Below are 16,175 nucleotides of genomic sequence, written 5' to 3'. Positions count from 1 at the left end.
TCAGTCCCTTCATTTCCAAGAAGTTATAAATGAAGGAGAATATAAAATAGCTGTTCAAACAGGAGTTTTGGAGACTGTCATCATTCTAGCTTTAATTAATCTGTTTTATTCATTGGGGATAATAACATCTATCTCTTAGGGCTGTTGGGAAGATTAAATAGATAGTCTAGGTAAAGCAAACAGAAGTGGCTGCCATATGGTAAGAGAAGAATAGCTACCATGGACTAGGCCTGATGGTGATGGAGAAATAAAGAAGTCCCAGTAACTTGCTTAAGTCTGCGGTCTGATTACTGACACAATTATTCAATCAGAACATAACAAAACATTAAAAATACTGTAATCCACACCTAACATTGTGCTGTCCACAAGGAATGTGGAAATTAGAAATAGTTGAACGAAAACAATGTCAGAGCTGGGCATGATGGCACATACCTATAATCCCAGCACATTAGTGAGATCGTGTCTCAAAACAAAAAATTAAAAGGGTTGGGGATATAACTCAGTGATAAAGTGCCTGTGGGTTCAATCCCCACTACCAAAATAAATAATAGTGTTTATTATGTCATAAATGTTTTATAACCTCTGTGTCAGCTAGTATTATGTATGGTTATAACAGAACACCCCCCCAAATCCATCACTTATACAGAGTTGGGGATTATTTCTCCGTAGATAACAAAGTTCAAAGGCACACAGTTCCAGCTTAACATCTTAGCATTCCTAAGGCATAACCCTGGTCCTTATTCTTAGTAGAAGACAGGAAAGGAGCAAAGTACAGTCACATCTCTCTTAAAGAAGGTTTCAGAGCTACAGTACAACTTCTTATTTATATTTTGGCCTGTAATTAATCACATCACCAAAGTCATCTGCTTGGGAGCCTAGAAAATGTAGTCTTTAGTTTGTTGGTCACATGCTCAATTAAAAATGGTACCGTTACTTTTGACTGTAAGCTGTTGTTCCTAACTGCTAATCTACAATTTTAAATTAGCATTTAACATGTGAATTTGTCATCCAGGAATACTAGTGATTTTGTCTTTTGCAGCCGCGTATGGACCAGTACTTTAATCAGATGGAGAAAATTGTAAAAGAAAGAAAAACCTCATCTAGGATTCGATTCATGCTGCAAGATGTGATAGACCTACGGCTGGTAAGTAAGAAAAAAAAATAAATTAGCCTGCCATTCCAGTCTCTTTGAGTTAAGTAAGGATGTCCTATTATTTATAAGCATTAAAAACTTAATGTTTTTGCTTCAGGGCTTAGAAGGTCTGGCAGACCTCCATAAGGAAGTTACATGAAAGAACGAAAGGTCTCTTGCCTATTACATGTTTCTTCTTAGTCCAGTTATCAAACACATTACAGTTTTGAAATTGACCATTCTGAATTCAAACTGTGGTCAGTTTGTAAGCTAAATAATCAGAAAGTCTCATCTTCACAATGACACATTTAACTTCACTGAGGCTTACATTTTTAATCTCTAAAACTGAGAATGCTGCCTACCTTGAAATTTTGTTATAAAGATTGAATGAGAGGGCAGGGGATGTGACTCAAGCGGTAGTGCGCTCGCCTGGCATGCGTGCGGCCCGGGTTCGATCCTCAGCACCACATACTAACAAAGATGTTGTGTCCACCGAGAACTAAAAAATAAATATTAAAAAAAAAATTCTCTCTATCTCTCCCTCTCCTCTCTCACTCTCTCTTTAAAAAAAAAAAAAAAAAAAAAAAAGATTGAATGAGATAACTATGCAAAGTGCCAACTCGAGATGTCAGTGTTTTCTTCTCTGCTGTCTTTCCTGTAGACCTTCCTGTTCTGCTGCTTTTTTTCCTCTTTTCGTATACCAGAGTTGGGGTTTATTTCTCCTTATATAAACAAAGTTCAAAGACACACAGTTCCAGCTTAACATAAGGCATAACCCTGGTCCTTGTTCTCAGTGGAAGACAGGAAAGGAGCAAAGTACAGTCACATCTCTCTTAAGGAAAGTTTCAGAGCTACAGTACAACTTCTTATTTATATTTTGGCCTGTTTTCATTCTTTGTCTTAGTTTAATTCTGATAGGGACTGTCCTGCAGCTGAAGATGAATATGGGCACTATCTCTCTGTCTTGCATGCAGGCCAGTTAGCACTCATGATGGTTAGCATGTTTTGTTAAACCCAGATGAGACCTTAGGATCCTTCTTATCACCAAAGTCCTTCCCAGCTAATCAGAATTTGCATATTATTAAACTAGTTTCTAGCCATGCCCACAAATCACTTTTATTAGGTTTTGGAACTGTGTCTGAGAATGGAAGGGAGGAGTGTAATTATACAGAGACAGCTTTCGTCCCTACAGAGGGGAAACCGGAGGGTGGATTGTATGCACTTAGTGTCAGTACCAGAATCACAGTGTTGAAGGAGGAAGCCTGCTACTCATCCTTGATTTAGAGCCTCTCTGAAATATGATATGACCTGAGTAGCAAAATGCCTGATTTTGTCAGTACCAAGGAATCCTTATTCTTCTTGATTCCTTGTCCCTCTCTGCCTGTGAATTGTAGAAAATGATGGTAAAATACATTTGGCCCAGCTGGACGGGGTTGATTAAGGAGAATTTAATTCTGTTGCTCTATTCTCTAGACTCCATGTAGTGTCATATATGAGATAGAAACTGCCATAATTTCAGATTTATAGGTAGCTTATACTTTTCCAGCAGTACATACATTTTAAAGATTTTTCGATTTTATTTCCAGTTATCTCACTAGTAACCTTATTTTCTACTTTTATAGTGTAATTGGGTATCTCGAAGAGCAGATCAAGGACCTAAAACTATTGAACAGATTCACAAAGAGGCCAAAATAGAAGAACAAGAAGAGCAGAGGAAGGTCCAACAGCTCATGACCAAAGAAAAGAGAAGACCAGGTAAGGGTGGAAGGCCACTGAGCTTGGAAGAACCTGGGAATCTGAGGGGTAGATATGTAAGAATTCTTTATTCCAGTGTGAAATGAGACCACTGAGAATAACCCAAAGAATGAGAGTGACAATTGTTAAGTGAACCATTTTCCCCTAGATATCAGTCATTGCTTATATGGAGTGGTGCATGCCTGTAACCCAGTGACTCAGGAGGCTGAGGCAGGAGGATCGAAAGTTCAAGGCCAACCTCAGCAATTTAGTGAGGCCCTATATCAAAATAAAAAGGCTGGGAATGTGGCTCAATGATTAAGCACCCCCAGGTTAAATCCCCAGTACTAAAAAGAAAGAGAGAAATAGAAAAAAGTAATTTCCATCTAACTTTTCACAAAGTATTCTAGTCATTAACTACAAAGACCAGATGTGGCCCTGCCTTGCCCACACTGAGTATTCATTTGTGTCATTTGGTTTTTTTAATAAGTCAGTCAGGTTCATGGAGAGCCAATATAAGCAGAGGACTCTGCTTGATATTTTCATTCTGTGGGCACTAAAGGGCCTGTCACCAGTACTTGCACAGCTTCTTTTGTCTTTTTCCTTGGTTTTGATTGAACTGGCTGAGTTGAAAATATTGCTCTCGGGCTGGGGTTGTAGCTCAGTGGTTGAGTACTTGCCTGGCATATGTGAGGCACTGGGTTCATCCTGAGTACCACATAAATAAATAAAGATATTGTGTCCATCTACAACTAAAACAAAAAGTGTGTGTGTGTGTGTGTGTGTGTGTGTGTGTGTGTGTGTATTGCTCACTCTTTCTAATGACTTGGGATAATGAGAGACTGGCTCACTCTGTTCTCCCTGTAGGTGTTCAGAGAGTGGATGAAGGTGGGTGGAACACGGTACAAGGGGCCAAGAATAGTCGAGTACTTGACCCCTCAAAATTCCTGAAAATTACTAAGGTGAGTGTGACATTTAAAATTTAATTTACAACACTTCTGCCATAAGTCTCAAAAGTACTTGCTCATAAAAAAATAACCACATTGCAAAGCAAAAACAAAACCACATTGCATATTTTGTGGCATGGTTGTTTGGGGACAGATACTTTTCTACAAGTTAGTATTGTTCAGTGTATTCTACATACCTGTTTTAGCACTAGTTCATTTTATTTCTGAGTTTTTTCTTTTTTAAGTTTTTTATTTTTTAATATATATTTTTTAGTTGTAGAGGATCGAATCCAGTGCCTCACATGTGTTATACAAGCTACAGACTCAGTCCTCTGAGTTTTCTAAAGAGGAAATCCCTGGGTTAATCCCAGCCACTTGGGAGGCTGAGGCAGGAGTATCAAGAGTTCAAAGCCAGCCTCAGCAAAAGCCAGGCGCTAAGCAATTCATTGAGACCATATCTCTAAATAAAATACAAAATAGGGCTGTGGATGTGGCTCAGTGGCCAAGTGCCTCTTCAGTCCCCAGAACCCCAAAAAATTTAACCAGGAGGGCTGGAATTGTGGCTCAGTGGTAGAGTGCTTGCCTGGCATGTGTGAGGCACAGGGTTTGATCCTCAGCACCACATATAAATAAGAAAAAGATCAGTTGACAACTAAAAAAATTAATATTCTTTTAATTTAACCAGTAAAGATATTAAATTCCATATCCAAGGACTAAAAGAATTCTCAGAGAGCCTATTAGAAATCATTCTATAATAAATATTTAATATATTCTCCCTTCCTCTCTCTTGAGAAATCATGGGTAGAAAGAAGAAAAAAGTTTCTTTTAGCAGATGTTTCTAGCAGTAGGAGTCGATAACTATAAGTAGGGCGAAGAATTTAAGGGAATGTTAAATTTGATAAAAGTGGACATCGGCACAGCTGAGGGGTTTGTGCAGATGGTTTGCGAGTCTCTCAAGACCCTAACTTGTAATTGGTTTTCCAGGGTTCTCAGGGCTGGCAGCCTGCCAGCAGAGTGCTGAGCACAACCTAAAACTAATGTGAAAACACCAAATGAGAAAAGATAACTGACAAAAAATTAAAAGAGTCAGAAAACTGGATAATAAAACATACAAATGAACTAAGTCATTTGTATCTTCATGGTTTTGTCGAAGCTTTGCTTCAGAATAAAGATTCCCCTTCAGAATGTCTCCATGTAATTCACTATAATCATATTCTCTAGGATTCTAGTATATTCTTATAATTGTTGTTTAGGTCACAGAGCAGGACTTTCGCTTCTCAATACAAATTGATTCCCATCCATTTCCAGCAGAAGACAATTTTAATTAAAGCCTTACATTTAAAAAATTGCTCTAGCATCAATTCAGCTGGTACCTAATAACAACATTTTTGTTTTTAAATATTACATTTTTGTGCATGAACATGATAAGGAACAATTCTGGAATCAATCCTCCACATCACTACTGTCCTATTTTGAAAAATAAGTAAAATTGTGTGTTAATAAAATTTGTGTATTCAGATAGTAGTTCTGTAGGTACTGTGTGTCAGTATGCTACAAAAAGTTCAAAACCATTAAGAATATTTATTGTTAATTGATAGAGATTTGTATAAAAGTAGGTCACATAGCAAAGCAGTACATCCGGAGTTGTCAAAATATAGCAATACTTTCATTAGAAAAAACTGCATTCATCTTTTTGTAATTCTGTTCACTTCTACTGAAGTTGTGCTTGGCTAGTGAAACGTGAAAGATATCAGGCACCTTAACTCACTGCACTCACTGTCCATTATTCCATTCTTTTATTCCCCTTTATTGAATACTCTCATTCCACCCGCCATTCCTCACCCAATGTGAAAATTTTGTGTCTCTTAACTTGCTTTTCCACAATAATGTAATATTTGTGTATTTTCTTTCTTTTATCTTTTTTAAATTAATGGGCACTATACAAGAGGAACCATTAGAAGCTTCTAACATTTTGCAAATTAATAAACCATCTTAAATAGGAGGACTTGAGGGCATTCCCCAGACCAGTGCCTTCAAATTTTGTTCTGTGGAAATGAATCCAAAGAAGTGACTTAGAGGTTTCAGTGATCCCACTTTAAAGGGAACAGTTCCAGTTTATGTTTCTTAAACTGGCATTCCAAACAAAATTTGTTGCTAAAATTGGTTCTACTGAACTGAAGAAGAAAAAAAGAAAAACTATTTTAGAATATTTCCTATAATTGACTTGTGACCACTATATTACAGCCCACAATTGATGAGAAAATTCAGCTGGTACCTAAGGCTCAGCTGGGCAGCTGGGGAAAAGGCAGCAGCGGTGGAGCAAAGGCAAGCGAGACAGGTATGTGCACTGGCCTTCTTCCAGCCTCCTGCTAGCTTCTCCCTTGGGATGCTCTTCTATAGTCACTGCATAACGATTTTAGGAAAAGATCTGTAGACTGATCATGCCCCAGATGTTATTTTGGTGGCCCTCTCTAGCATAAACTAAGATTTACTCATTGAAGAGGATCTTTGGTTAAACCATTTTTAAATTTTGGCAAAACCTTTTTAGTTCACAATGTCTTTTTCATATACTTCTATTTTTGATAGACAACGGTAATTATACATATTTATGGGATATAGTGTGCATTTCAGACGCACATATTATGTATAATGATAAGAGGGTAATTGGCATATTTATCAGCTCAGATGTGTATATTTCTTTATTTGGGGAACATTCAGAAAACTTCTAGTAGCTGTTTAAAATGTTAATTAACTATTGTCAACCATAGTTTTTCTACTGTGCTATAGAATATCAGAACTTATTTCTCCTATCAGTTTAGCTAAGTGGTTAGGAATTAAATCTGTTAGGGTCCTTTGTTGTTGTTCACAGTTCAATCTAGTTACAGATATTACTGGGGCCCCAAGTTAAAAGGGAAACTCATTATGTTGAAAAAGAGTGTTAATTCATAGAAACATTTAATTTAAAGGGTTTATAAAGAAAAGCTTAAAATATTTTTAAAATTTCTATCAAAAATCAGTTTTTGTCAGCTATGGCTTTTTTTTTTTTTAAATTTGGTAGTTATAGATGGACACAATGCCTTTATTTTTATTTACTTTCATGTGGTGCTCAGGATCGAACCCAGGGCCTCATACATGCTAGGCAAGTGCTCTACCACTGAGCCCCAGCCCCAGCCCCAACAGCCATGACTTTTTTTTTTTTTAAGAGAGAGAGAGACAGAGAGAATTTTTTAATATTTATTTTTTAATTTTTGGCGGATACAACATCTTTGTTTGTATGTGGTGCTGAGGATCGAACCCGGGGCCACACGCATGCCAGGCAAACGCGCTATCGCTTGAGCCACATCCCCAGCCCCAGCCATGACCTTTTTAACTAAAAATGTTTGAACCATCACAAACATGACTGCTATCTAAGGAAGTCCAAAGAAAAGCTAAAATCTTAACCTTCTCATATATTCTTCCTACTAAGAACTTTCACTTAACTTTTTAAAAAATTTTAAAATGTTACAATTCATTTAAACACACATGCATGATTTTACATAAATGGGATCATAGCATTTGTATGCACTTTGTTTAAGTGCAGTATTTTGGTTTACATTTGCCTGCCTCCTTCTTGCTATTTACCATAAGCATCCCTGTGCCCTGTAAGGATAATTTACATGTTTTTAAAGGTGCACATGCTTCTAATGAACAAATGTTTTTAAACACTATTTACATACAAATTTCCTCCAATGCTTTAGTTCTCAAAAGTAGATGTACCAGGAGATTAGCATCACCTGAACCTGTTAGAAATTCATGTTCTCATTCCAGGTATAGTGTTTCTCACCTGTAGCCACAGCTACTGGGGACACTGAGGCAGGAGAATCCCTTTTGCACAAGAGTTTGAGACCGATCTGGATAACATAGAGATCCATCTCTTAAGAATGGAAAAAAGGGCTGGACATGTGGCTCAAGCAGTAGCGAGCTCGCCTGGCATGCGTGCGGCCCGGGTTCGATCCTCAGCACCACGTACAAACAAAGATGTTGTGTCCGCCGAAAACTAAAAAATAAATATTAAAAAAATTCTCTCTCTCTCTCCTCTCTCACTCTCTCTTTTAAAAAAAAAATATATTAAAAAAAGAAAAAAGAATGGAAAAAAACAAAGAAATTCCTTCTTGGGCCCAGCCCAGGAAGGCAGATTAATGAGCATTTGCATTTTAGTCACGTGTTTGTACCTTTTTCTAAAATCTTAACACCTACAGATGCCTTACGGTCAAGTGCTTCCAGTTTAAACAGATTCTCTGCTCTGCAACCTGCAGCCCCATCAGGGTCCACGTCAAACACATCTTTAGAGTTTGATTCCCGAAGGGCTTTAACCAGGTGAGAATTCCACTTTACGAGTTTATTCAAGGCTGTCCTTCTTCCCATATGTCTGTGTCTCATATATATGTAAATTATGATGGTAACCCTATGAATATCTTCTATCATACCTAAAGTTGATTTCTTTTACTTTTCTCACATACACATACACACACACACACACATACACACTATATATATATATACATACGTGTGTGTGTATATGTGTATATATAAAAATATGGGAGTTTTGTTTTGTTTTGTTTATACAGGAGATTAAACCTAGGGGTGTTTAACCACTCAGCCACATCCCCAGCCCTTTTTATTTTTTATTTTGAGACAGGGTCTCACTAAGTTGCTTAAGGCCCTGAGAAGTTGCTGAAGCTGGCCTCTAACTTGTGATCCTCTGGCCTGAGCCGCTGGGATTACAAGCATGTGCTACCACACACTATGATTTTAAAGTAGGAACAAAATTAGGTATTGGGTTTGGGATGTGATGGGGCAGAAGAGTATAAGTTTTCTGACAGATAACTAAGAATTTGCTCCTTAATACCCTCTCACACACACACACACACACACACAAACACACCCCAAAGAGCACTGGAGGCATGTCTAGGGCTTGCGAAACTACTACTCCTGAATGTTGTTGAATAATGTGACATGACATCCCACCCATACACTTCTGTTACACTGTTCAAATTATGTGAGATTGTCCTTTAGCTTTCACTTGTCTCTATGCATATTCTGCTATCTTTCTACTTTTTTATTGTTGTTGGCTAGTTTACATAGTCACTTATTCTATTGGCTGGTTTCTATAGCGTGATTGGGGACCTATGGTATTGTGATAGGAGAAGAGGATTTTTGATACATGCACTTTCAAAGTTGAAATTTCTTTAAACTTCCAATACTTTTTTAGAAAAATTAATTACTACAGTTTGATTAGGTAAACCTTCTAACTATCTTACTCATTCCCTAGGCTTCTGAAACAAAGTATTCTTAGCACCTGCCAACTTTTCAGGAGAACTCAAATTGTCATTTGCTATTGAGGCATTTGTTGGCTGTTTGCTCTGTCATAAGTTTTTGATGGCTTTTCTTTTTAAGTACTTATGTATGTTCTTTCATAGTGGTTAGATCTTTGTCTACCTCGAGTCTCTTTTTTCATATTTACTTCACTGCTTTTGAACTGTCATGATCTGTGAACTGTTGTTGCAGCTGTTTAGAATTGTCTAAGAAAAGAAAAGAAAAAGTTGAGTGAGTATAGTGGTACACACTTGTAGCCCCGGTACTAAGGAGGTGGTGTCCACCTATAATCTCAATGACTGGAGAGGCTGAGACAGGAGGATCACTAGTTTGAAGCCAGTCTCAGTAACTTAATGAGACCCTGTCTCAGAGTAAAAAGTAAAAGGTTTGAGAAGTTGTCCAGTGGTAAAGCACCCCTGAGTTGACTCTCCAGTCCTCCTCCACTCCTCAAAATAGAACCATTGTTTTTTTTTTTGTTTGTTTTTTTGTTTTTTTTTTTTTCAAAGACTAGGGCAATATACATGCCTATGGCTGTTCAAAGCCTACTTCTACTTGGTTCTTTTTTTTTTAATTTATTTTTAATTTTAGGTAGATACAATATCTTTATTTTATTTTTACGTGTTGCTGAGAATCAAATCCCATGCCTCACGCATGCTAGGCGAGCGCACTACCACTTGAGCCACATCCCCAGTCCCCTCTACTTGGTTCTTAATAATTTCCATGTTTCTGGAGAAATAAAGTATTATCATATAATTTCTTAAATAGTGATTTCTTGTTCTTAGGACATTTGTTTCCCTTTAATTCACTATTCTCTTGCTTTTTATCACTGTCTTTCTTTCTAAAAGCAGTTTTAAAGAACAAAATAAGGAGTTGCCATTGTCATTTAATATTTTTAAGTAGGTAGAGGTATAGTTCAATGGTAGAGTACGTGTTTAGTTATCTCAAGGCTCTGGGTTAAATACCTGGCACCGAAAAGGAAAATTAAAAATTCTAAGTAGTCCCTTTTACCCTTAGAGGACAAAACTTAAATAAAATACCTTAATAAATATTTCCTTCAAAGCATTCTGGGTTTTTACTTATTCATTCAAAAAATTCTACTTTGAAATATAATTTGTACTTAATGCATCTAGTTACCTGTGGAATGTTATTTTTCATGCCTTCAGTGTCATTTGATAAGTTGGATATAAAGGAGAGAGGGTTGTCTTTCTTTTAAAAAGTGTTGTTTTGCCTTTTAAGTCGTGGAAGCATGGGCAGGGAGAAGAATGATAAGCCCCTGCCACCTGCAACAGCTCGTCCAAACACATTCATGAGGGGCGGCAGCAGTAAAGACCTGTTAGACAATCAGTCTCAGGAAGAGCAGCGGAGGGAGATGCTGGAGACCGTGAAGCAGCTAACAGGAGGCGTGGACCTGGAGAGAAACAGCACCGAGGCCGACCGAAACAGAACCAGGGAGTCAGGTTAGAGACTTTCTAGGGACAAGAATAGAGAAAGATACAGCCTTAAATTTGGGAGGAAAACCACAAAGGAGACTTTGTGCCTGAGCAGAGTTCAGAAACAGCATACCAGAGCAGCACACGTGCCTGTGCCTTGACAATGACAGGACCACTCCATCATTCTGTAACACCATTCTCATTCCCTAGTATGTCTTTGCTGAGAAGTCATCAGATTTCCCCTTTCTCTGTTAAATGTTATGGTGACAGAGTTCTCCTGCTGTATGTTAAGCAATCTGAATTCCTCAGGAGTCTCTTCAGCACCCTTCCTTGCACTGCTGTTAGAGAGACATGGCCATCTAATGTCAAAGATTTTACTTTGTTAAGCAACAAGGTGTCAGATTGTGTTTTGTTGCCATCATCTGCCCTGGCACCTTCTGTGGGTTGGATGCGTTTAGCATGTGTATGCTTAAAGACTTGCTCAGGTGATAGTATAAACGTCACTTCATGTGTTTAACCTGTGTTTCAGTTTTCTCATTTATTAAATGGGGTTAAGTGTATCTACCTTAACTCTATAGGGTTATTGCAGATGAAATGAAAAGGTAATATATAAAAATACTTGGAACTTTATCTCATAAATAATAAAAGTTTTCAAAAGGTATTAGATAGCATGATGATGATGATGACAGTAATTAAAAATAATTTAAAGAAATTTTTTGGCATTTTCTCAATCTTAACTATGAAATAACACTAGTTGCTTATACCATTAATATGGCTTTTAAATTTGTTTGACTATTTAAATTGTTCCTTTTAACCAGTCTGTTTAAATAGACTTTAGAGGCAAATTGAAATTTCTTTTTCCAATTGAGAATAGGCTTTAATTATGTAACTTTGGGGACATTTGATGTTCTTAGGTACTTTGGGAACATAATAGGATAAGAAATGAAAATATGTATGTGCAGTGAGTAATGTGACATAGCTGATCTGCACAGAAGTACGGTACAACTGAGAAAACCTTTACGAAGGAAAGGAATGTAGTTCTTTGAGAGAAATTAACAAGAGATCAATCTGGAATCAGGGCAGAGGGACCACTAGGAATGAAACAGGTTTACAAGAAAGGACAGCTATGGAACAGATAGTAGGAGAAGCCATGGCATGTTCCAGCAAATGCCGTAGGCCCGTGTGGTTAGAGCTGTGGTCAGCACAACCCTAGCCTATGTGAATTCTGAAGGTATTTTGTGCTCCTCATGGAAACAGTGTAGAAGAGTCAAAATACAGAAAGGAACAGAGAAACTCGTAGACTCTAAAGGTGTATAATATGCCTAAATATTGTTGATTATTATTATAAATTATGAAGTTAATTAGTGCATATCTATGCCAAAACTTTCTGAATTGTTTTTACATCATCTTGCTTCATCATACTTACATCTATTAAATGGCTCTATTGAAAAAACAGTGTAACAACATAAAAGTAATATCACTTTCATATGGTAATTTTTGTCCTTTTTATTTTCTCACTTTTTAAAATTTCATTAGCAGTGAAACCAGAAATGTCAACAGTGTCAGCCCCTGACAGGCCTGTATTGTCAGAAGAGGAGATGGAGAGAAAGTCCAAATCTATCATTGATGAATTTCTACACATTAATGATTTTAAGGTAAAAGAGATTTAAATAAGAAAGAAAGCAGCAGGACAGAAAGCCCTGTGACAACCATGTTTAGTAACTTGGGTCTAAATCAGATGTCATTGTGACTGATAAAACTTAGACTGAGTGATCTAAATTCTACATGGTTCATTGTGCTTAACTCTGATGCATTCTGCCAAGTATTGTCTTTCAAATTAATTCTGAGGTTCACAACATGGAGTGGTTGGGGAGAAGCTACAGGTGCCAATCCAGTCTAAACCAGGGAAAAACAAATTGACTTTGATATTAATGAGCAAAAACAGTACACAGTCATTGTAAGGTATTTCTTACACCCAGTTATACTTGCTGTAGTTGTTTAAACATTCCCATGTTAACCCTGAAATATGGCTGGCATTATTTTTCTTTGTTTTGTAACTGAAAAACTGAAACACAAAGGGGCAAGTGATGTTCCAGGGTCTGATGGCCTAAATGAGACATTTAAAGTCATGGCTTTCAATATGTCCCTCTTTAGCCCTTACCTTCCCCCTGTGTTCATTTTAAGATGGTAGTGAGCAAAATAGATGCTGCCTGGCATCATGTGCTCTGTAGTGTGTTGATGGAGACAGATCATATACAGGTAACGCCACAGTTATTTAAATTGTAGGGTCTTAGGAGATTATATACTGGACTGTAGTTTGGTGCTCTGAGGTCTGGAAAGGCTTTTTTTGTTAAAATTATCTATCTGTTGGGCTGGATTGTGGCTCAAAGGTAGAGCGCTTGCCTAGCATGCATCAATCCAACATCACATGTAGCAGCATCACCTATAACTAAAAAAATAAATATTTTTTTAAATTGTCTGTTAAAATATATCACATATATTAACTACTTTTGCTTTGGCATTGTCAAAAATACTTAAGACACTTGAATTCTTAACAATATAATCATTATCTGCTTTCAATATACATAAATCACATTGGTTAGCCAGGCTTTGTGGCACATACCTTTAATCCCAGCACTTTGGGATGCTGAGGTAGGATTTCAAGTTCAAAGCCAGCCTCAGCAATTTAGCAAGATGGTGTCTCAAAATAAAACAAAAGGGGGCTGGGAATGTGTCTCAGCACCCCCTGGGTTCACTCTCCAGTACCCAAAAAAAAAAAAAAAAAAAAATTACCTTGGTTATCTATAGCCCAGCTCAGAAGCAGGGAGCAGTTTTTGATAATGAGTAAGATAGGACTATTTTGCAGAAACCCTTGGAAATGCAGCACCATAAGTGAAGATTAATTGAAAAGGAGCTAAAGAATGTACCTGATGTACTATATTTTATTAGCTAATTTCTTGGCTAATGAGAGTGTTCTCGTAAGCTGGCAACCCAGCTCTTTTTCTTGCATGGAAGTAGGGAAATGTGAAAGACTTAAGAGCAAGTTGAATAGCTATGGACAGTGTGAAGCAAGTACAGAAAGGGAGAAAGCAGTGGGGATTGTCTTCAGACATAATTTGATGGATATACAAAGTTAGTGAGTGACAATTTTAAAGATGACCCTGTGGTGAAATGCAAGTACAGGAAGAAGATAACCTCACGAACACTTAGGTGTGCAAGAATATCCTTTGGAGGATCATGAGCCCCAGCCAGGTCTGCAGTATGAAGGGGGCAGAGTTAGTTACAACTTCAGAATTCTAATTTGCAGTATAGTAGAGGCAGTTGTACCTGCAGAGTGGCCCTAAGAACCAGGTAATAATATTCTACATTTATTGAGACTTACTCTGTGCTGTTCTACATATTTTATATGTATTAGTTTATGTAATCAAAGTTGATATTATAATGCCTGTTTTTACAGATAAGAAAGCTGAGATGCATAGACATAAAAGTCACTTGCTCAAGATCTTACTGCTAATAAGCAGCCAATTAAAAGCCAAACTTGAACTTCAGAGCCCAAAATATGCTTTATCTCGTCCCCTTTAGGGTATTAGTATGTCAGGCTAAAGAATTATAGAATGCATCCTAAGAGGGTTTTTTTTTGTCTGTGATCCTCTTCATAAGTGCCATAAATTAATATTATTGAACCTTTATTTTATGCCTGTCAAGGTGCCAAGTGCTTTCCTATATATTTTTTATATACATTTCTCCTTGTAACCTTTTGATAGAAAGCACAGGCTAAAAGATTGTTCTACTCCTTAAGTCACATATTAGTAAGAGGCAGAGCCAGGAATCAAACCTTCATTTGTCACACTCCCACATTTTGGGGATACTACCTGAAAGTAACATAATACATACAATAAATAATATCATCTGCTTCTGTGGACTTACATTCTAGTGCAGAGACACAAACAAGACTGACCCTAAAGATAGTTCAGGAATAATTAAGCTGTAGCTACAAAAAGAAAAACAATGTTTCAGTACAGAGAAGTAAAACTAGGTGGTATGATAGCCAATGGGGAGATAATCAGAAGACTATCGGAGGTGTTACTTCTACTGAGAGCTCAGAGACAAGAAGAAACAAATCATGAGAAAAGAAGATAGCAGGCAAGGTTGTGAATTGCTATGATACAATTTGTTGACCCTTTATGGAGAAACTGACTCTTCCTGCTGGGGGACACATAGGGTATATATGGAGAATTAAATACTTGAATTTATTCTACCTTTTCCCAAAAAGTAATTGTAATGATGTTGATGAGGTTAAAATGAGGCAAAAACCCAACAAGGATAATGAGCACTTGAAACACCAACAGCAACACAACAGCTGCCCTGAATGCTACAGAAATACCAGTATCATGAAAAGACAAAAAAGAGTTGCGGGTGGAGGGGCCTGGGGATATAGCTCAATTGGCAGAGTATTCACCTCACATGTACAAGACCCTGGGTTCAATCCCCAACACTACCCAAAAAATAAATAAATAAATGAAAAAGAGAAGGGGAGTCTGCTTTAGATTAGAAGAGTCTAAAGAGACATGGCATGGAACGTTGGTTCTCAACAACAAGAAGCTATTTGGACATTTGGGGACAATTATGGAAATTTGAAATGTCCTGTATATTAGATGATATTTTTATCTAAATCAAAGTGAAGACACATAGTTTTACACTGGATTACTCTTAATTTTTCTGTAGTTTTGAAATTTTTTTAGGTAAGAACAGAGGAGGTATAAAGTAATAGAAGGGAAAGAGAGCAGTCCCACTGAGATACCAAGAGGAGCCTTACATCCCTTACTTCCCTTTGCACATGTAACTTCCAAGAGGAGCTGCTTTTTACAGAAATCTAACCAAGAGATTTTGGACCAGAGTAGCAACAGAGCTGCTCTGGCTAAGAGTAGGGAGTTAATGCTGGTGATGGAGCAACCTGGCTGTCAGGCTTTCATTCCCTAGACCAAAGATATTAAGCTGGCCAGATCATTTCCACAGTAAGCACTGGTTAACAGAGCCTGGCACAGAAACCTCCTCCAAGGACTTTAGCACTTAACCTAATCATATCACTGAAGTTTAGCATTCCGAAGAGGAAGACCTCTTTCATGGAGATGGGGAATGTCTTAACAGTCCCAGCCAAGGTATCTGGGCTGCCATGTTGAGGCCTTCAAATCATGGCATTGAATTTCAGTGTCATAATATACCATTTTCAGTTTCTAAAATGATCAGAAAACAGGTGAATGTTATGTAGAAAAATACCTTTGGGCTCTGATCTTCTAATTGTTTTTTGAATAAAATTATTAACCTACAAATGTTGGCCTTTTGAAGATCTCTCTCTCTCTCTCTCTCTCTCTCTCTCTCTCTCTCTCTCTCTCTCTCTCTCTCACACACACACACACACACACACACACACACACACACACTCATAAACCCAGACACCCATACGCCTGCTAGGATCTCCCTATGTTGTCCAGGCTGGCCTCAAACTCCTGGGCTCCAGTGATTTTCCTGTTTCTGCCTCCTAAGGAGTTAGGACTATATGGATGCATGCCATCGTAC

General features: G+C 37.6%; 1 protein-coding gene across 31 annotated transcripts in view; it reads left to right on the top strand.

Moving 5' to 3' along the window:
- Eif4g3 (eukaryotic translation initiation factor 4 gamma 3) overlaps positions 1-16,175 on the top strand; it is a 283,893-nt gene that overhangs the window by 244,553 nt on the left and 23,165 nt on the right. For 18 of the 31 annotated variants that reach the window (XM_078025501.1, XM_078025499.1, XM_078025498.1 and 15 more), the window contains 7 exons: positions 1,040-1,144; positions 2,755-2,887; positions 3,734-3,828; positions 6,058-6,151; positions 8,052-8,169; positions 10,405-10,625; positions 12,135-12,253. In XM_078025501.1, coding sequence (XP_077881627.1) covers positions 1,040-1,144; positions 2,755-2,887; positions 3,734-3,828; positions 6,058-6,151; positions 8,052-8,169; positions 10,405-10,625; positions 12,135-12,253 — 885 coding nt within the window. The remainder of the gene's footprint in view (positions 1-1,039; positions 1,145-2,754; positions 2,888-3,733; positions 3,829-6,057; positions 6,152-8,051; positions 8,170-10,404; positions 10,626-12,134; positions 12,254-16,175) is intronic. The other 13 variants (XM_078025508.1, XM_078025507.1, XM_078025505.1 and 10 more) reach the window with 1 other exon arrangement.

Source organism: Ictidomys tridecemlineatus, chromosome 11 (assembly GCF_052094955.1).
Source record: "Ictidomys tridecemlineatus isolate mIctTri1 chromosome 11, mIctTri1.hap1, whole genome shotgun sequence".
Lineage (NCBI taxonomy): Eukaryota > Metazoa > Chordata > Mammalia > Rodentia > Sciuridae > Ictidomys > Ictidomys tridecemlineatus.
This window is presented reverse-complemented; position numbering and strand designations above follow the sequence as displayed.